The sequence below is a fragment of the Epinephelus moara genome, chromosome 21 (assembly GCF_006386435.1).
Source record: "Epinephelus moara isolate mb chromosome 21, YSFRI_EMoa_1.0, whole genome shotgun sequence".
Lineage (NCBI taxonomy): Eukaryota > Metazoa > Chordata > Actinopteri > Perciformes > Serranidae > Epinephelus > Epinephelus moara.
This window is the reverse complement of record NC_065526.1, coordinates 11,796,779-11,817,621: the sequence shown is the minus strand read 5'-3', so window position 1 is coordinate 11,817,621 and position 20,843 is coordinate 11,796,779. Positions and strand designations below refer to the sequence as shown.

The following is a 20,843-nucleotide window of genomic DNA, read 5'->3' as shown; positions in this document are numbered from 1 at the left end:
ACACCCAATCAATTTAGACTGATACACAGCTCTACAGGTAAGAGGAAAAACATGTATTTTTGATTTTGGGGTGAACTGTCCCTTTATGGTAATATAATGTGTTTTTAGTTGATCTGCTTGTTGAACCTAAGTTCAGCTTTGTATCAAGAAAGCAAGAAAAAAAAATCAGTTAATTTTACTGTCTGCACTGTGCTCTCTATAAATCACATGAGATGTGAATGCCAGAAATAATACGTACGCATTAAATATTTATATTAGCTAGAGTACATTTTCTTGGGATTTGTGCCCTGATCTCTCATCTAGCCTCCGAGATGGAATCCTTGTCAACACTTCTTTTTGTATTTTTAATGCAACAGAAATAAAAATGTGCTGGCTTTTTGTCAAAAGCACTTCTGTTTGTTGTGTTTAATTGGGAAATTGTCTTAAGAATATCCCAAACCTGATATCCCCCACTTGGTCCTGGATATACCTTCCTTCTTTCCCCAGAAATCAACCCACAGTCTGAACAATTCTGTCATCCTCACCCTACTAGTTTTACCTAGTATGTAGTTTTATAACTGTAAGAACAAATGTATAAATGTGTTAAAATAAGGGTAAAAACATCTGAAATAGTCAACTGATTTCTGTAGATAATTGAGCTTTTATTTATAGATATACACTATACTTTGTACTGCCAGACATTTCCAATTCAAATAAGTGTTTCCTCCTTCATGTTCTCCCTCATGCATGATATTGTGGCATGGTTTTCATGTTTGCATGGCTGTTCTGCTGTAATACCTACACTAAACTGCCACATTCACCAAATAAGGGAAGCTCATGTGAGCCCTTTACTCAACATCCCTGATATCAAATAAAGAAAACATGAATTCCAAAATAGTTTAAAGGTATACTATGCAGAAATGTTGGTTACTATTTTTAAACAGGCTCACTAGCAGAAATGAGGGTAAAAGCCAACCCCAGATTCACTCTCTTTGGCATTTTGCCTGCTTTTATTTACGTTGAGTCAGCGCTGTGTCTCCTGGATGCGTGCTGTTTACAGTCTGGCACTTGGTTGTCACCTTTTTATAGAGCCCTGACCTCACCTGACTCACCTATAAATGTCCCAGACACAGAGAATAAGAGGAAAACACAAGCAGAGGAAGAGTCTCTGCAGAAAAATACACCACCACACCCCTCTAGTGGGCCATAGGTGATGTTCAAGAGGGATTACTTTTACACTTGTTAGGAAAATCCTGCATAGTATATCTTTAAATCACCAACACACCCAACAACACACAGTTTGAAGGAGTGTCCCTTTCTATATGTTCCCAGAATGAGAGCGGTGACAATATGTAGTGTCACAGTGTGTAAACAGGGCCCCACATTCAGTCAGTTCGGCTTACAAAGCACATTGTTCAGTATATAATAACCCAGCAGTGTGCTCCATGAACTTTGTGCCCTCTCACCTGCAGCACAAAGACGTTTCATATATTAAATACTCGTTTCAGGGTGGAGACATTTGTAGTAATTAAGTGCCTTTGAACTTTCCCTGATTATATGAAGTAATCCCATAATAAGTCCCAAAAATGTACGGGCTAACTGTGGATAGATACACACCCATACACATGATGCACATCTACAGCTACACAGTGTATGTGAAGCATGTGTGTGTGTCTGTTTTGTATCATCAGGGCCTATTATGTAAAAATATTTTCCTTTGAAGTTCCTGCCAGTCTCTTTCCTCTGAACCTCTGCGACCTGTGTGTGTGTGTGTGTGTGTGTGTGTGTGTGTGTGTGTGTGTGTGTGTGTGTGTGTGTGTACAAAACTTGAATAACACACAACAAAAACATGCTGCATACAGATTCAGTTTGAGTTTGAGTTTCATGTGAGTGACTATAAATGATCCATTACATTTGTCTCAGCCTCTCATACACACTCCCTGTACCAGGCTGCACTGCCTTGAGTGTGTTTTTGGCTGGCAGGCACTGTATGACATAACATTTCCCTTTAGTCTCATGACTTCCAAAGAGGTGATTCAGCGAACAAAAAGTTCTGGAAAGAATGGGACAGAGAGGGGATGCTAAAGAGGGAGAGACGGGGATAAAGAAAGAAGAGGAGGAAAAACAGAGGATTAACAAACAAACAAACAAAAAGGGAATAAAGCAAGTGTCCTTATATGGTTGTTGTGTTTCCAGAGCTCAGCACAGAGGACGAGGAGGAGGAGGGAGACGATGAAGACGGCAGCAGTGACGAGTTCACGGACAGCATAGAGGATGATGATGATAAAGTGACGGCCAGGAGTTTAGCTTCCCTTAAGGTAAAATACTTTTTACATTTCATTGTTTAATCCCTTTAAATTCAGGCCGTTTGTAACCACAGATTTATGGGTCTCTGACTCATATAAACCTCGAAGAAAACCCTTTACTTTGTAGCACAATAACAAACGTCAGCTCTTTTCTGACTTCTGCTCAGGCTTGTGAAGCTGAAGGAGCACCTGGGCCACTGGTGTCCCAGAGAGCTGATGTAAAGCAGCTTGAGGAAGCAAAGAAGACACTTGAAGTGCAGCTTGAAGAAATAAGGTCACAACTTGAAAGGGATGGATACACCTCCGTGACTCAGATGAGGTGCGTATTTGTCTCTGAGATCCTCTGGAAACTGTCGGTTTTGACTGTCTGAGAGGACATCAATGCATGTATGGAGCAAAAAATTGTTCACTATTAATGTTGCTGGTATTGAAGCCCATTTTACCTCGACACCCACCCCGATACTTACGTGTAAGATTATGGAACGCCACGACTGCTTCAACTTTCGTCAATATGGACATGCTATACATCCCTAGAAAGGTTAGAAGCTCCGCAATTCAACCATTCAGTTGGTTTTTGCAGAAATCACGAGCACTAAACCATAAATCATTCATATTTACCGGCACTGTAAACGTGAGGTACATGAAACAGACAGCGACTCCGTGAATGGCCAGACTGGTTCAAGATGATAGAAAGGCAACAGGAAGTCAAATAACCACTGGTTCCAACCAAGGTCTGCAGAAGACCATCTCTGAACCAACAACACGTCCAACCTTGAAGCAGATGGGCTACAGCAGCAGAAGACCACACCAGGTGCCACTCCTGTCAGCTAACAACAGGAAACTGAGGCTACAGTTCACACAGGCTCTCCAAAACTGGACAATAGAAGATTGGAAAAACATTGCCTGGTCTGATGAGTCTGGATTTCTGCTGCCACATTCAGATGGTAGGGTCAGAATTTGGTGTAAACAACATGAAAGCATGGATCCATCCTGCCTTGTATCAACGGTTCAGGCTGCTGGTGGTGGTGTAATGGTGTGGGGGATATTTTCTTGGCACACTTTGGGCCCCTTAGTACCAACTGAGCATGGTTTAAACACCACAGCCTACCTGAGTATTGTTGCTGACCGTGTCCATCCCTTTATGACCACAGTGTACCCATCTTCTGATGGCTACTTCCAGCAGGATAACGCACCATGTCACAAAGCTCAGATCATCTCAAACTGGTTTCTTGAACATGACAATGAGTTCACTGTACTCCAATGGCCTCCACAGTCACCAGATCTAAATCCAGTAGAGCACCTTTGGGATAAAATAATGACTCAGTATCTCAACATAATGGCTTAATATTTTTTTTTTTAAAAATAAGGATTTAGTATCTCAAAATAATGAAAAATTTTAATAACTTATTATTTTGAGCTACTAAGTCATTATTTTTGAAGGTTTCTCATCATAACGACTCACAGGATCTTTTTATTTTTCATCACATTGGTCTGAATAGGCTTCCATAGGCTCTCCAAGCTGTAGGAGAAGTTTATATAACTGACACCTTTGTCTTTTCTTTCCGTCGTCTGCCAGGAGTGCACTGCAGAGGCTGCAGCAGGAGAACCAGGCTCTGACAGAAAGCCGACACAGATCAGCAGCGTTGGGCCTGAGGACAAACCCAGAGAGGAGCCACGGGGGTCTGAACCCGGAGGAGGAAGAAGAAGAAGAGGACGAGGAGTCCGAGGAGGAAGAGGAGGAGGAGGATATTGAGGAGGAAGATGAAGAGGAGGAAACATCTCCAGTGCCGGTGGGGAAGAGAGGTCATCCGTGTGTTAGTCTGAGCGAGGAGCGAGGGGAGAGAGACTGCAAGAGGCCACGCTGTCTGACGTCCCATCATCACACACACCAGCCTGACACGGTAACACTTTGTATATTTAAATAGGAATTTAGCTTTGAATGATGTACATGTATCTCAGATTATTTTATGAAGCTGCTGCAAATCTGTTACAGCAATTTTAACTCCGAGGCGTTAAATATTTTCTCTTAATCCTGCTTAAATTAATCTTAGAGTGTTTTCAAATGTATGAACACCCCTCTGTTATAACCTGTAGAAAATACATAGTTTTGAATAATTAATGCACTGAACTGTTAGAAATATATTGTCAGTAATCCAGGTTGCAGTAACTTCTATATTGAGTGATTTAAAAATGAATCGTGTTTTTAAGCTCGTCATACATCTTGCATGTGAAACTATGTTTTGGAAAAAACTGCTGCCAGCAAATGAATGTAACAGAAGTGCTTTGTTACGTTCCACCTCTGTGAATAAAGCACCATCTTTGCTAAATGCAAAGCAGATTTCAGTTAACTGTGCTGGAGCAGCGTTTCCTCCAGGCTCTGCCCCCTTGTCTCATCACCGGGTCTCCATATGCAGTCTCTATGTACGGGTGTTTTGTTCTTTTAGTCCTGTGATTGTTTATAGAAGGAATGGAGCCTTCACTGCTGGTAGTGTCCTGTTATACGTGATAATAAGAAGGTCAACTCAACATTGTTCTCATATGTTAAAATGATGAAAGTTACTTAAACACTGCTGGTTGCAGGAGGTGGAGCCTGCCGGTGACAGTAGTGTTCTCTGGCAGGATATAGAGGAGGGTCTCCGTGAGCAGGCGGCCCGCCTCAGCTCCGATCTGGCTCTGAGCCACCAGGAGAACAGAGAGCTGCAGGAGAGGCTGATGGTGTCTGAGGCCACGGTGCACGCTCAGGCCGAACAACTGAAGGACTACAGAGATCTGCTCAGTGAGTCACTCTCAGGAGCATGCACATGCAGACATGTAATTAGAGACATGTAACAACTTAAAAAGAAACACTAGCATGCAAGATTCAAGTCATTTTTTTCCTCGTATCTCTGCAGCAGAGACGTCGGTCCAGCAGGCCAGTAAGCAGGTGCAGGTGGATCTCCAGGATCTGGGTTATGAGACTTGTGGTCGCAGTGAGAACGAAGCTGAGAGAGAAGACGCCAGCAGTCCAGGTGACAAACAAATTTCTCTCAAATTGTAACAACCTCATATCAACTCTTTGTACACTTTTTAATCCTCATCAATATGACTCTTCATCTCTGCTCCTTCAGAGTTTGACGACCTGGAGATGTGCACGTCACTGTCCCATCAACAGGACTATGAGGGTGCGGGTCATGGCTGGTACACTGGCAGCAGCAACAGAGGTGCTTATGAAATGGCGGATGAGTCGGCCTCGCTCCAGCATCTGGTACAGGATCTCCGCTCGCAGCTGACCCGCTGTCACAAGGTGATACGTGGGCTGCAGCTGCGTGTCCGCTCCCTGTCTACCACCAGCGACTACGCCTCCAGCCTGGAGCGAACCCCACGCAAGGTGCCCCAACATTAACCAGCTACTTTTAAGTTAATTTAAGTTAATAATGATGCATTGTATAACATTTTTTTGACATTTTATCCTCACCTTCTAGGTAAACTGGGCCTTTGAGACATCACCAGCCCCCAGTGCTGCGGAAGAGGATGAAGGCTGGATGTCTGACACCCAGGGAATCCGCTCAGGCTGCAAGCCCAGTAGGGAGCTGCAAGAATTGATGGCACGAGTTGCGTCACTGGAGGCGCAGCTGAAGAGCTCCAGACTGGAGGGCAAAGGCCAAGCAGAGGAGGGGAAATGTGCCACCTGGCCTGGGTGAGTCGGCACAGACAGAGAGACAATAGTATAAACCTGTCCCTGCGTAACAGACAGAGAGACAATAGTATAAACCTGTCCCTGCGTACCTGCAGGCGCCTTGTTTTAAATCTAGAATCAGTTAACAGATGCACATGAGCGTGATTCGTCATCTGACTTACAGCCCTCTATTAATACTGTGGTCCCTTCACAGGAAATACAACTCTCTGATCCAGGCACAAGCTCGTGAGCTGTCCCACCTGAGGCAGAGGATGAGAGAGGGGCAAGGAATCTGCCATATCCTCACGCAGCACCTGGGTGACACCACCAAGGTACTGCAACCCCCCTGCACTCACTAAATTACTCATTCAACCACATTCCATCACATTTCTACATGTTAGAAATGTGATAATGATATGATATAATGATAATTTTGAGTTATCATCCTCATACCTGCTAATATTCTCCGCACCTTACAGGCCTTTGAGGAGCTGCTGAGGGCCAATGATATTGATTACTACATGGGTCAGAGCTTCAGAGAGCAGCTGGCACAGAACTCTGCGCTGGCACAAAGAGTGGTCGCCAAGATCAGTGGACGTAAGCAACATCTTTCCATATCTTCCATCGAACAGCAACACAATTCGTGTCTTACAGTTTTTCATCCTTGTGGCCCACACTGTAATTTCTAATGACATTTCCTCTCTCCTGTGCTCCGTCTTTTCTGTTTTATTTCCGTAGGCGACTATGCAGAGAGCCATGATGACAAGGCAGGCCATGAGTTGCTCGCCCTGCGGTAAGTCAGCTTGATATAGTGCTTTGATTTGAGTCTACTGGATAGTTTGATAGACTCAGATGAAGCAAGATGCTTGCCCAGGCACGCGACTCCAATGAGGAAGAGTTTTAAATGCACGAGTTGTGTGAGAGATGGTTAAGTTTGCTGTTGTTAAGCGTGGACCCCTATGACTCCAGTTCAGCAAGAATTTTCTCAGTTTTCGGATTCTTAATTCACCGTGGGGGCATGCGAAAAAGGTTTCTCCATAAATTCAACTTAACCCAGGTTCAGTAATTAGAAGACAAATTATGATTTTGTGGGTGAAGTGTTCCTTTAAACTCTGCAGTGTCGTGATCTGTGGAGCTCACTTTAAGTTATAAGCTCACTTTGTGCAGCACTTATTCTGTCCTGGTGATTACTTACGTTGTCATGTGATGCACTGTGGCACACCACATGGCTCCCTGTGGTGGAGAGGAGACAGAAGGTAGTTGTTAATCCACACACAGAGCCCTCAGCGTGGATCCTCTACCCTTAAGTTGCCTTAGCTGAACAGACTTACGGTGCAGGTGCAGGGTTAGGGTTAGCAGCCGGGCTTAAGAGGCTCAGTGTGACAGTCCTTCACTGATGTTGTTCATACTGTGATTAGATTGTTTCTGTTGGATCTATACTGAGTCACTTATTTAAGGATTTCTGTTATTTTGACAACAGCTTCTATAAAAACTGTGATTTCTTTGGAGGTTTTCTTTTAGAATTCACTTTCTGAATGCGGATATTATTTAGAACATTGAAGTCTTGGTTAAGTGAATCATTTTTTGGCTGGATCTTCAGAGACAAAAGCCTGTAGTGCATTAAGGACTTTGTATTTGTTTCCTGAACTGGACTGGACTGGTGGTGTGATGGCTCCTCTGTGGAAATCTATGATTTCTAAGGACAGCTTCATATACAGGAACTCTCTGTGGTCTTTTTCTGTGGCTCGAGGCCAAACAAGAGAGACTTATTTTCTCAGGATGCTGCTGGAGAGAAACAGGGAGGTCATGCTTCAGCAACTGAAACAGTAAGGGGAATTACTTCATAGAGGCATACTTACCTTAAAGGTCCACTGTGTAGGATTTAGGGGCACCTATTGGCAGAAATTGTAGAAAATATTCATAACTATGTTTTCATTAGTTTATAATCACCTGAAAAATAGGAGTTGTTGTGTGTTAGTGACCTTAGAATGAGCTGTCTATATCTACGTACAAAGCAGGTGTTCTTCCACAGAGTCCACCATGTTGTTCTACAGTAGCCCAGAATGGACAAACCAAACATTGACTCTAGATAGGGCCATTCGCTTTTTCACGTTTTCTTGTCGGCCTCCGTAGTTCTCCTACACGCTACACGCACATGTAATGGTGGATCCTCTTGTGTGCACATGTAGGCTGAGTAAGGAGCTCCAGCAGAAAGATAAAATCATCGAGTCCCTCCACACCAAGCTGCAGCAGCGTCCAGAAACCCCGTCCAGCTGCCACGCCCTCTCTGAGACCACCGACCAATCAGACAGAACGTCCTTGGTGTCCGATGAGTACAGAACCACTGAAGACTTGGAGCTGTGTTCTGATTTAGACGCCAGAGAATATCAGGAGGAGCACCGGCTGCGGCAGCCGGGACACGGATCAGAACAAGACGGTATTGTTGAAGTTTATTCGTGTTTTCACCTTTCCTGTCTGTGACATGCATCTTCTATCCTTTCACTTTCCATTCCCCTCCTTCAGTCCGTCCATCTGTCCCTCCTCCTCATGGCTTCCTCAAGTCCTCCAGCAGCTGTCCCAACATGCGTTGCTCAGCCCCTGTGGGTTTAACCAGTCAGTCGCCCAGAGGTATGGGAGTCACAGATGGATATGACTTGCAAAAGTACCCCTTCTCCTCCTCCTTCACATTCTGCTTATGTCACTTCCTGTCATTCTCCTCCAGCTCTTTACAGTGACCCTGTCTCCTACTCCCTCTCTGTCCCCTCTGGCCCTGACGTCTGGGGTAGAGAAGTCTTTTCTGACCCCCAGCCCAGGGCCCTGTCTGTGATCGCTGTTCGCCCAGAGCTGGACACGCTGTACAAACAGATGAATGAGCGGAACAGGGGTGAGGGGCTGGGGTGTGTGTGCCGTGTGTGAAAAGGGTTAATAAAGACAAAACTTTAATAATATCTCCTTTGAGCTGCCACCTCGCTCGCAGATTCAATTCCTCTGTTGTCCTGTGAGTGTTGTCACATCATCATCTCATCATCTGTGTGTGTTTTCAGGCTTTGCAGTTCCCCACGACAAGGCTCTGTTCTCTCTCTCACCTGGCGCCCACAGCCAGCACGACCGCTCCAGCTACAGCCAGCTATCCCATCATGCCTTTCAACAGTATCAGCTAGGCGGCATTCCCGAAAGCCACTCGCTGAAGTCTGACTCAGGTCTAGTGACGGGAGGGACTTTGTGGGACATGGAGAACATTGCTCAGCAAATTGGAGGCTACTCTGGATCATCAGGACACCAGCAAGGAAGCAGCCATGCAGGTGTGACTCTATACTGTCGTCTGTTAGTCATCAACATGCGCTCACACCTCATCTGCTCCATATACACTTGAGTGTGCAGTCTCAGAAGAGTCACATGATTATTACAATATCACTGTTTGTCTCTAGGGGTAAATTTGATAGAGGAGCACCTGCGGGAGGTGAGGTGTCTCCGTCAGCGTCTGGAGGAGTCCATTAGGACCAATGAAAGGCTCCGACAGCAGCTGGAAGAGAGACTGGCGTCGACTGGGCGTGATGGAGGTATTTGAGCCCTCACTGCAACATTTTCCTTCCCTTTATGTAGGAAATTACATAAAATAACCTCTGTTATTTTTCATCCAGGGGCACCGACAAACATCTACATTCAGGGACTGGACACAGTCACCCAACTGTCCAACGAGATCAGAGTCCTGAAGGAAGAAAACTTGGGTCTACAGTCGCGCCTGCAGGCCAGCACAGGTACTTCATCTGAAAGCCAAGTAAAATTTGAATGATTAGTCTACTATAAGAAAAAAGGAAATTAAAAGGTTGTTAGCCAGGTGAGAGGGGCTCTCCAAAACTTTAAGGCCCTTCTTTTGTAGCTTAGCTTTTTGGATTTCTGGTAGAGGTGTGAGATCACATCCAGTTATTCTGAATGCAGTATGCATCACCTTGTCCAGCAGTCTCTTGTCCTCAGCTGACATGTTGCCAAACCAAACCGTTACTTTAAGGATGCTCTCCACTATTGCTTTGTAAAACTGCAGCCATCAGAGTGTTTGGTGTTCTTTCCTAAGAGAAGTAGTAGGAATTTGTAGCTATCCACTTGTTGAACTTGGTTGTTGTTGATGATTAAGGGTAGGTGATCCCCACACTCCTGCAAATGTTCCCCATCTGTCTTTAATATTCTGAAACCATAACAAAACAAATGTTGAGAATGACTCATTTTTGCTTCTACAACCTAAAAAAAGGCAAAAATTGTCTGATGTTACTACTGTTAAGTTACATAACCTGCTGTAGGTGGTGTAGGAATTTGGTGTAAACAGCATTACTAACCTTAAAACCTGTTTTTGTCACACTGTGCTGAAGTAGACTTTACAGAATGAATGTTTAGCTGACCACTCTGCTTTATTTGAATCCATGCCATAATAATCTGGGCTGCTCTAACTGCAAATCAAGGATCCCCAACAATGCCAAGTAAATGTGGTCTTAATACTCTGAAGTGAACACTAGGCCAACAGAAGAACATTTACTGTCCCTGTTCTATAATGTGTATGTTAACCCGTTTGAACTTTTCCCTCAGACACATGTGAGGAGGTGGTGCAGTTGCGGGAGGCGGTATTCACAGCACGTGCCCGCCTGAAACAAGCGGAGCTGGAGGCAGAGCAGTGGAAGGAGGAGCTGAGACGACTTCAGGCTCACAGTCAGGAGCAGGGACAGCAGATACACATATTAAGGCAGGAGCGGCAGGCCAGTCAGGAGAAAACCAACAGGTTGGTGTGTGTGTGTATACAGACTGAATCAAACAGTGGCTGATTCATAGATAGACACTGTGCTCTGTGTGTGTACATGTCAGTTCTGTGAGTGTGATGCACTGTGATGTATCCTCAGGCTCCAGCATGAGGTGTCTCTCCTGCAGCAGCAGCTGTGTGAGAGCAGAGAGCTCATCCACTCGTTGCAGAGCGAACTACAAGTGTATGATCGAGTGTGTTCCAGCACAAATGCAAACAAAGGTCAGTCTGTTCATTGTAACTAGCTTTGCTTAGTATGCTCCTCCTTTTTAATAAAATGCTTTGGCGCCATCTAGTGACGTTATCAAGAACGGCTTGACGTTACAACACTTGAGCAAGGTTTAGTATTTTTCTTAATAAATGTTTTTGCATATTCCTATGAGATGGTTCATTGTAGATGCAGGAAATTTTCACCAGTGACTGGAAGATGTGTTCAAATCCTGCTCAACAAATAAGACCCTAATTGGCCTGATGGGGGCGCTATAATTAAAAAATTCATAAGTCCTTCACCATACAAAACTTAATACAAAATTTGTGTCCACTACAAATACAAATGTGCTCTAATAATCACTAATGTACACCTGACTACATTCTCACAATTTTTTGAGGAACACATTTTTGATATCTCCTCTTAAACCATTGGTCCAATTTGTACCAAACTTTCTGTGTATCATTATTTGACCAAGCTCATAAAAAGTTGGCTAAAGCGTGTTGATATCTCATTGCCTTTTGAAGATACTGATCACATAACTTTAAAAGGGGAGTGGCTCCACACATAAATTGACCTAATTCCACAGTCCATGGGCCAATCATCACGAAACTTGCAGGAAAAATACCCTTAAAGTTTCATACAAATCAACCAAAAGGGGGTGTTGTAGACCTTTTTTTTAAATGGCCTGGTGCAAAATTTTGCCAAAAATCATTGACAGTCTGTCCAAACATCAACAAACAGATATTTTTAATTAAGCTATTGAAACATGTCTTCAAATTGTTTTTGCAATTGTTCAATACGGGGCAATGGCGTTGCAGAATAAGAGTGTGGCCCAGCACAGATTTGGTCATAAATTAATAAGCGTCTATGCAGTCATCATAAAACCTGTTAGTTATCTCCGATGCAGGTGTTGGAAACTACCAAAGGTCCAAATCCATTGTAGCCTTCAACTTTTATTGGACTATGTTGGCTTGAACTCTGGAATTGTACTGATGTGCTCCCTGTAGTCCCCAGAAGAGCACTAAAGCATGTCCAGTCTGACTCTCCAGTGATAATGTGTGTTTTGTCTTCAGGCTACCTGTGTGAGCTCCCAGGTTTACCGGTGGAGCTGGGGGAGCTGCTCGGGGAGGTGAGGAGTTTGCGAGCCCAGCTGCAACACAGCGTCCAGGAGAACAGTGCGCTCAAACAACTGGAGCTCCACAAGCAGCTGGAGCAGAAGCTGGGTGTCGGCTCTCCTCGGACCCCCTCCCTGTCGGCTCTCTCTGCCAGCCCTCAAAGAGAGAACTTCTACAGGCGACAGCTGCTGCACGGTGAGACAGCGGCTTCTAGATGTGACAGCAATGATATTAACAGAAATGTTTGTGAGGCTCAGTGTGCTGTGGGGTGGTTTGCTGTGTGTCCAAGCCTGGTTTGTGTATCTGTGTGCTCCACAGACCCCGCTCCGTCTCCACCAGTCAGGGACATTGGTCTGTTTAACTGTGGATCTCCCGGTCCTCCCTACTCAGACCTGGACGACAGCCATAGCACTGCCAATGGTGTGACTTAAACTGCACTGCATGACTGTAACTTAATCTGTCTTTAACTTGTGGACTAATTGTTAAGAAATTGTATTGATCTGTCACAATAATAACTCCTTTGTATCCTGATGTGCCTGAGAGAATATTGTTTTAACCACATCTGAACTCATTCAAAAATACAATGTCACTCAGAGTCGAAATCCAAAACTACAGTCTAGCTCCTTTACCTCCAGCAGACCCTCTCGACCCTCACTCTGAGCTGGAGGGGGAGGCCCCCGACGGATCATTTGCGAACCGTAACGGCCGCCACGCCATCGGTCATGTGGATGACTTCAGCGCTCTCCAGCAGCAGGTCCTTGAGGGCCGGAGCCTTGTCCAGCGCATGGAGACAACCCTGCAGGCCTGCCTCAGCCCGCCACTGCTGGAGGGCAACACGAAGCAGAGCACTGAGCTGGTGAGAGCCAAACAACCCCAGAACTATATTTTAACAAAACAGATAATTAATGTAGAGCACACGTGTATCTAACTGAGCTGTGTACGCAGGTCCTGGACTATGGATGTGTGAAGAGTCTGCTGTCCAACACCAAGACTCTGAGGCAGATCCTGGAGGAGGCGATGTCTCTGCTGAAGATGTTCTGGAGAGCAGCTCTTCCCAGCACTGATCCCTCCGTCCAGAACCTTAAGAAGGTTTGTGACACATTATGATTTATGACCGGTCTGATCTTTGAAAGCATAAACCTGGAGATGCCACAACCACTTTAAACGCCAGAGTCACACAATAACACAAACAAACTAACTCACCAAGGCAGCAGTAGACCAGCAGCTCCTGTCATCAGCGATCTTAAATTAGTGTTTTTCCCAATGGAGTCTGGTTTTGAAAAGAGCAATATAACAATTTCAGTTCCCCATTGGAAATCACAGCACTCCTGCCATCTACTGTGTGTAATACACTCAGGCCAGCTGTTAGTAAATACAGGCAGGGGGGCAACACCTTAAAAAGTGGGCCCTTCATCCACACCCATGGGGGGATCCCTACACATTTTTATACTCCCTGCAATATATAATCCAATTAATCATATTGTCACATGCATTCTGTATCTACTTGTACTTGTATCTACTGTTTAGACCATATTTTCTTATTTTGAAAAGCAGAGGTAGTCACACGTGTGTCCTGGGCCGAAAAAATTAATGATTAGAGGAAAGTAAAATCACCGTCCTGTCCTTTAGAGAGCTGTGAAACCCAAACATGTTTGGTAAGAAAGCCGAGCATCAATAACAAATGTCGCTTTGTGTGTGTGGGTGTAGGAGCAGTGTATGCAGGAGGAGATCTTGTCCCTGAAACTGCGGATCTCCGAGCAGGAGGAGGTTCTCAAGGGGACGATTCAAAGATTGAGGAACACCAGCCGCACCAAGGAGAACATGGAGCACTTCATAGTCAACCAGTGTAAGTGTTTCTGTGCATATCTGTGTGTGTATGTCAGAGACTTGACGGGAAGTGAATTCCAGGGTCAGAAAAATACCAAATGGACGGAGCACTGCTTGCACTGGTTGGTGCACAGCCACAAGAATAGGGCCCAGAGTGTGAGAGGAAACAAATGTAGGAGGAGTGAGCATAAAACAAAACCTAATAAGGTATGAGGACAGGAAGTTAGAAAGAGATTCTCAGCAGAGAACACTGCTCGTCTCTTCTTGGAAGTGTGGAGAAATTCCATGTTGGGAAATCGACAGAAACAATAAACAAGACAATTCATCACACACACTCGTCCCACGTCCAAATCTTGTTAATATATGCAGCTCATAAAGTGTTGGTATCATCTGTGTGGTCTGTAGTTTTGTAATAACAACACAGAAACATCTTTTTCTTTTCTATTGCAGTGTCCAGGACTCGTGATGTGCTGAAGAAAGCAAGGACAAATTTAGAGGTAAGCAATAAAAACTGACTCTCCCTCATGCAGGATAACATACTACACACTGTAGGTTATCTGTGTGCATTCTTCACAGTATTACGTGTATAAGTATCGTATGTCATGATGTCCCTGGTGTCTTTATGATGTCAATTCATCACTTCTGGCTTTCCTGCCTCACTTGTTCCTTCGTCCTGCATTTGTCTCTCCTCTCCTCTCCTTTAAACCCCCCCACAGAAGAATGAGCTGAGACTTTCCTCTCTAAGCTCCTCCTCTTCCTCTCCTTACACTGGTAATTGTCTGACATCTTGTGATCTCGCAGACAGGTAGATGTTGTCCCAGATGCTGTGTTTTAATAACCTGGCTGTAGCAGATTTGGTCCACCAGTAGATCTATGTAAATGTAAACGTGACTCTGTGCTCTGGGGCAGCTTTTACCTCCGTGTGGATTTGCTTTTTCGAACCATGCTGACATCACTGCTTTATCATCCTGTCACAGCGAACTGCATCCTGCTTTATTAGAGAGAAATAAAATATAGGAGGTTGTCCTGAGTCGAAAACAAGCTGAACACACACACACAGCTCCACAAAGAACATGAATATACAGCTTTAGGGCTATCTCAATGCAGATAAAGTGATTAAAAGGACAGTTCACCCCCAATCCAATATAGGTATTTTTCCTCTTACCTGTAGAGCTATTTATCATCTAGGTTGTTTTGGTGTGAGTTGCTGAGTGTTGGAGATATCTTTAAAATCATGCTACAGCTACTCAGCTATCGTAAATAACTGTATTTTTAAGTAAGAGGTCATTACTTGTTCCTGAACCCACAACTCTGACACCAAATTGCACAAACACCCATCTACTGAGCACTAAAGTGTTGTTTACTTCTACATTGTGTACCCTGAACCAAAGTTGAGTCTATTCATAGCTTCGGATCCCCCCCACAGTAACTCCAAAATAACAGCACGCTGCATACTTTCCATTCTGTGTGTATGCTGTCACAGTATCGCTCGAGGATGTACACAGCTTCACGTTAAAGGATTTACTGCTGCCCTTCAATTTTAGGATTGAGTGGAGTCGTAAACACCTAGATTCATTCACACCGCCAGCCACGTAGCCTTCAGGGGAAAACACAGCAAGCATGTGTGTGTGGGACAGAGTTGGCGTTCCAGCATTGCTTATTCTCGAATCACTCATTCTCAGCTTCTCATCTTTAAGCGGTTGTATTTTGATAATGTTACTACAACTAACATTAATGACTTCTTGCTGTGGTGTTACTTATTTTTAAAGAAGCAGTTTGACATTTTAGAAAATACACTTATTCTGTTTCTTGCCAAGAGTTACATGAGACCATTGACACCACTCTCATGTTTGTACATTAAAAATAAAGCTACTGCCAGGGGACAGTTAGCCTAGCTTAGCATAAAGACTGGAAACAAGGGGAACAACTAGTCTGGCTACATTATACAGCTTAAAAGCTCACTAACTAAAGAGTAACTGCAGTATTTTTCAACCTTAAACCCATTTCCTCATGTATTTGTGTCTAAGTGACTAATGGAGATAACATTTTTTGATACTGGTCCAGTGTTGAGCAACACTGCTGCAGCCAGCAGCTGTGAAACAGGCCCCAATGTAACTGTGCACCGTCAGTTTACATCCACTAAAAGTGCTTGTTTTTGTCACTGGCTTGTGAATATTGTTATTTTAAGTGTCTGACAACTTATATTAAGTATTCCTACAAAGATAGACCTTTTTGTTCAACCAGAAACAGCCCTCAAATCGCCATCAGCAAACCAACCAGACTCCATTTAAATAAACAGTAAATTTTATCAGGGTAAAACACACTGCATTCAAAGTTGACAGAGGCAAAATAAAACTCACAAAAACCATCTTTATTTGTTTTCCACTACTCCAGCAATCACCATCTCTAGTTTAGTTGAAATTAACCCTTAATTCACCCAGTTAGATGTGAAACTATGTTGGCTCTATACACGCTTAAATTACTGTTTATTTACATGGAGTCTGGTTGGTTAGCCAAAGGTGATTTTTGGTCTATTTCTGGTTAAACAAAAAGGTCTTTCTCTGTAGGGATCATTTTCCATTATGTTGTCAAACATTTAAAATAACAATCTGAGCCTGTCAGTGGCAAAAACACTTTAGTAAATGTAAATTGACGGTGCACAAATGCCCTGAGAGGATGAACTGCAGCCTTGGTCGCTGCTGCTGGCTGCTGGATGCAGGGCTCTTGCTCAAAAACTGTTGTCTCCATTAGTCACTTAGACACAAAAACATGGGAAAATATGGCCAAGGTTGAAAACTACCAAAGTTCACAGAGATTTTGGAATAACTGCACCCAGTCAGAAAAAAAAGTCCAGCTCATAACAGAGCCAGTCCAGATGTTTCCAGTCTTTTAGCTGATCATCTCGTGGCTCTTGCTTCATATTAGTTTCGATCTTCTCATCTAACTCTTGGCAAGAAAGCAAATAAGCATATTTGCCAAAATGTTTAACTGTTCTTTTAACATTTCACCTCTGCAGCAGTTTTATCAGCCTGTATTAGGATTGTTGAATGATAACTTATATCTTCCCTCTCTCCGTTTGTCCCCACACCCAGCTGAGGACCCAGGAGTTGCTGCCGGAGAGCAGCCTGCTGATCGCAGTTTCCTGAAGACCAGCGGTGCTTCCGGAGCTGCAGCCAATCAACGTCCAGCAGCGAGGAAGCGCAGCAGCCAATGCCTAGTTTAGACTTTTAAAGAACCAGCCTCAACGCTACCACCTCTGACCTCTAACCTCTATGCTGAAACAGCCAAGACCCACCGCCCCCACCCCAGCCTCCCTCCTCCACCCAGCCCCCCCAACACCAGCCTTTCTTGCCCCACCCGACCTCCCCAGTCTCCGTCCAGCCATGAGAGTGCTTCCACCCTCCCTCCTCCAGGCAATATGTGCACAGTATAATCTGCACCTTGAGCCTTACCGAACTCCCTTCACCCCCGCGCCAATTTACTGTCACTCTCTACCGCCTCCCACCACGTGTATTATTATTGTCTTTGAGTGATACAGTCGGCAGTTTGCCTCGTCGTGTGTGTGACAGACGAAGGTGTTTGAAATGTGCCTCTGGTGGTTTCAGTGACGTGTGTCCTACTGACGGAGCTGGATGAAGATGCTCTTAGACACTGATCTCAGACCAGGTGTGTGTTCTCAATCTGGTTTCAGTAAAGGTAATTTGGTTTCAAGGGTGGTATTAAACCTTTGGCATAATTGTCAGGAGGATTTTGGAATTTTAAAAACTTAACTTAACTTGCGTGCTGAAATAAACATGTCTATAATGAACCCTCAGATCCATATCTAAGAGCATCCTCTCCTGAGAGCCTGTGGACGAAAATAGATGTTCATGCATGTGTAATCGTGGCTTGAGAGAGGAATTCTGCACACACGTACACACATACACGTATCCGTATGTGTGACCTAAAAACGGCTCACTCAAAGACAAGACAACTTTGACTGCCACAGAAATGCAAGTTTACTTCTCGTGGCGCTTTTATTAACGAGGCCACTTTTGTTTGCAAATGCAATGCAAAGAACAATGACACCCACGACGTATCACTACACACAGTGGAGGAATGTAGAGGAGGTCAAGCGATCACTGCTACGTAGTCGTGTACTAGCTGTATCTGTGTTTGTGGAGGAAGCTTATGAATGCTTTGTCAGCCATCAGCCAAGGGTTATGAATAGCAGAACAAAAGCTAGAGAAAGGTTCCATTTCAGTCACAAATCGCCTCTTTTAGGGTCCTAACGATGCTTTTTGTGGCATCTACCTACTGAAATAAGTCAAAAAAAGAGTACGTTTAAGTCTTTAACAATCTGGTTGGTTGTGATTTCTGAGCAGGATGTACGCTAGAGCGGTGGTTCTCAGCCCCTAAATTGATACACAAACAGCTCCCAGTTTGATTTGATTTTACTTCAGGGACCTCCAGCTGAAAATATTTTGGTTATTAGATATGATTAGGACCTGAATTCTAAAGCTGTCAACCCACATGAGGAGATAACCGTGAAGGAAGTGAAACAGGGTGCTTTTCATTATGCTAACGGGTCTCCACTCGCGTCTCTTTTTCACATCTTAGCTCCTCTCAGCGAGGATGTGAGAAAAGAAGAGATGCGTCCTCACTCTAAGCTCCTCCAAAACTCCTCTCTCCTCACTTCCTGTCTCCTTGAGGTGTTTAAAGGGACCGTAAGGTCCACCATGATGGCGGATGGGAAACGATTTCCGGGTCAGGGGAGGAGAGAGGAAGTTAGCATAATAAAAAGCACCCTTACCTCACTTCTATAGTAAATTAAATAGTGAAAAAACATATTCCCCATTTTCTGGGGACCCTTGAACTCCCTCATTGACTCCTGAGAGTTGAGAGCCACTGCGCTAGAATATGTAAAGAAGAGGTTTACGTGCTCAAATGGAACCAGGCTAAACACGCGTATTCAAGCTCCTCTGTAGGAGTTCTCATACGAGCATGTGCAATAATGATGTTGTTTCTTGAATGACCATGCTGCACCGGGTTATTTTTGTTTCTTTGCTTGACACTGGATTATTAGTCACACTCACGAATAACGTTAGGACACGATCAGTGTTACGATTGTACTGAGTGTTGATGCATGACAGAGATTGTAAAATCTAAGCTACGGAACAGGGGATTGCCAATACTTGCCAAAGTTTGAACTTTGATCTCTTTACTTCACTTTGACTTGCCTTATCCATGCGAATGACAAACCCGGGTCTGATCAGACCATAGGGATACCGAGGTGTCTTTTTATTTCAGAGGGCCTTCAGAACCACAGAGACGGTAACCGTCAGACAGCTGGTTCGGTGTATTTGGAAATGTGCAACAGAAATGAGCTCCTTTATTTGGACCAAAACTCAACAGTGGGTTTTTCCCATGTGGCCATATGCTATTGTCTTCATGTTATTTCTCTTGGTTCAGGCCGTCTTAGCATTCCCATGGCAATGGCAATATAGGTTATCAAGTTCTCATAGATGATGCAAACTTTGGCAGGCTACTGGTAGGATCGTCGTTCTTTAATTCACTCGCTTGTAACGGTTCAGATTTAGTTTGATGTGTTTTGCTGTACATTTGCCATTTGATGCTGTAAATAACCGGCTTGTTCTGTATGAACTTTGGTGTGAGTGTGTGTGTGTGTGCGCATGTGTGTGAGTGTGTGTGTGAAAAAAAACATCCAACATTTGCTTTTTGCAAAGTTGATTTTCTGGGTAGCTGTGCAATAGCTTTATCTGTTTTATTTTGATGTTAAACATCATTGTATTACGAGTATGTTTGCCGCGTTCACTTCCTGCGATGTATGATTTATATGCAGTGTCTGTTAGAGGATTACGTCACTTTGAATCGATTAGTCACATAGGCTGCGTCTGATAAGAAATCACAAACTATGCCTTCATGATATCTTAGTCACTGATCACAATATCGTCCATCTATAACAAAGCTCTGATTACCGTTGCTTCGCTTGCCTTTAAATTTAGCTCGAGAGCTTCTTCAGTTTGCTCTCAGTGGTAGAAATGGCCTTGAACCTGCGCTTGTCTACCTGAGATCTGCCAAATTAGGTTTTGTTTGCGCTCGAGTCTTCATTAGAAGACAGACGTTGCCAAGTATTTAAATAAAGGTAAAAAGTTTGATATTGCCTTTTGAAATTTGAAGGGAAAAGTTTTAAAGAATTGTATACTGTAAAAAAAAAGAAAGCCAATGACTGGAAAGATTGTGACCTGCTGGATCCACAAAGCACCTTGTTAGAGCGTAAACAAAGCCTTTTTGCTGTTTGTTATTAAGAAGGGAATCAAACGGCAGTTTGAAACAATGTATTGCTGGTCCTGAGTTGCGTATGTATATAGTGCTATTTGACTGGTGAAGCTTTTATGTGATTGGAAAGCAGCTTTTTCTGAGTTTGTGCATTATGAACTAGAAAGCCGATACAGGACTCATAAGGATCCTGTCTCTGATGACAGTTAACAGTTTGCTGTGTTGGCAAAAGTATTATCAGTGAAAGATTTTGGGAAAGAATGAATAAAACACTTAAAACGCTTGTGTGGTTGACTTTTCTTCAAACTGGTTCTTGTTGATTTCTTTTATTTTTGAATCCTGATCAGCGTCTGCCTGTGCTGTTAGTACAAGATAAAAGTCTGTATTTAATTCATTCAAGAGCAGTGGTTCCCAACTGGTGGGTCACGGTGCAAAAGTGGGTCGTGGGTCCATTCTGTATGGACCAGAAGAGACTTGTGAATGTGTCAACTTGTAAGAAACACTTTATTTTAAGGTACAGTAAATTTCTGGCACAGAGCTTTTATTTTGAAGTGCCATCCTCTGCTGTAGAGTGAGTGAATAATGGACAGCTACTTAACAGAGACAGCTAACTAGCTCAACGACAATATATTTAACTGTGTGGACCTTGAGCTAATGTCTAAGGAGAAATCGTAACACCAGGCTG

The 20,843-nt window shown here is 43.8% G+C and overlaps 1 protein-coding gene across 7 annotated transcripts in view; it reads left to right on the top strand.

The window, feature by feature from the left end:
• LOC126409026 (myomegalin-like) overlaps positions 1-20,441 on the top strand; it is a 63,050-nt gene extending 42,609 nt beyond the window's left edge. For 2 of the 7 annotated variants that reach the window (XM_050074892.1, XM_050074886.1), the window contains 26 exons: positions 2,176-2,297; positions 2,453-2,604; positions 3,862-4,186; positions 4,866-5,061; positions 5,177-5,293; positions 5,393-5,652; positions 5,747-5,961; positions 6,155-6,272; positions 6,420-6,537; positions 6,679-6,733; positions 8,130-8,377; positions 8,464-8,568; positions 8,663-8,824; positions 8,985-9,242; positions 9,369-9,500; positions 9,582-9,698; positions 10,519-10,708; positions 10,827-10,948; positions 12,011-12,247; positions 12,371-12,472; positions 12,688-12,908; positions 12,998-13,141; positions 13,760-13,898; positions 14,330-14,376; positions 14,596-14,650; positions 16,972-20,441. In XM_050074892.1, the coding sequence (XP_049930849.1) occupies positions 2,176-2,297; positions 2,453-2,604; positions 3,862-4,186; positions 4,866-5,061; positions 5,177-5,293; positions 5,393-5,652; positions 5,747-5,961; positions 6,155-6,272; positions 6,420-6,537; positions 6,679-6,733; positions 8,130-8,377; positions 8,464-8,568; positions 8,663-8,824; positions 8,985-9,242; positions 9,369-9,500; positions 9,582-9,698; positions 10,519-10,708; positions 10,827-10,948; positions 12,011-12,247; positions 12,371-12,472; positions 12,688-12,908; positions 12,998-13,141; positions 13,760-13,898; positions 14,330-14,376; positions 14,596-14,650; positions 16,972-17,102 (4,088 nt within the window). In that variant the 3' untranslated portion in view covers positions 17,103-20,441. The remainder of the gene's footprint in view (positions 1-2,175; positions 2,298-2,452; positions 2,605-3,861; positions 4,187-4,865; positions 5,062-5,176; positions 5,294-5,392; positions 5,653-5,746; positions 5,962-6,154; positions 6,273-6,419; positions 6,538-6,678; positions 6,734-8,129; positions 8,378-8,463; positions 8,569-8,662; positions 8,825-8,984; positions 9,243-9,368; positions 9,501-9,581; positions 9,699-10,518; positions 10,709-10,826; positions 10,949-12,010; positions 12,248-12,370; positions 12,473-12,687; positions 12,909-12,997; positions 13,142-13,759; positions 13,899-14,329; positions 14,377-14,595; positions 14,651-16,971) is intronic. The other 5 variants (XM_050074888.1, XM_050074887.1, XM_050074889.1 and 2 more) reach the window with 5 other exon arrangements.
• Positions 20,442-20,843: the final 402 nt, after the last annotated feature.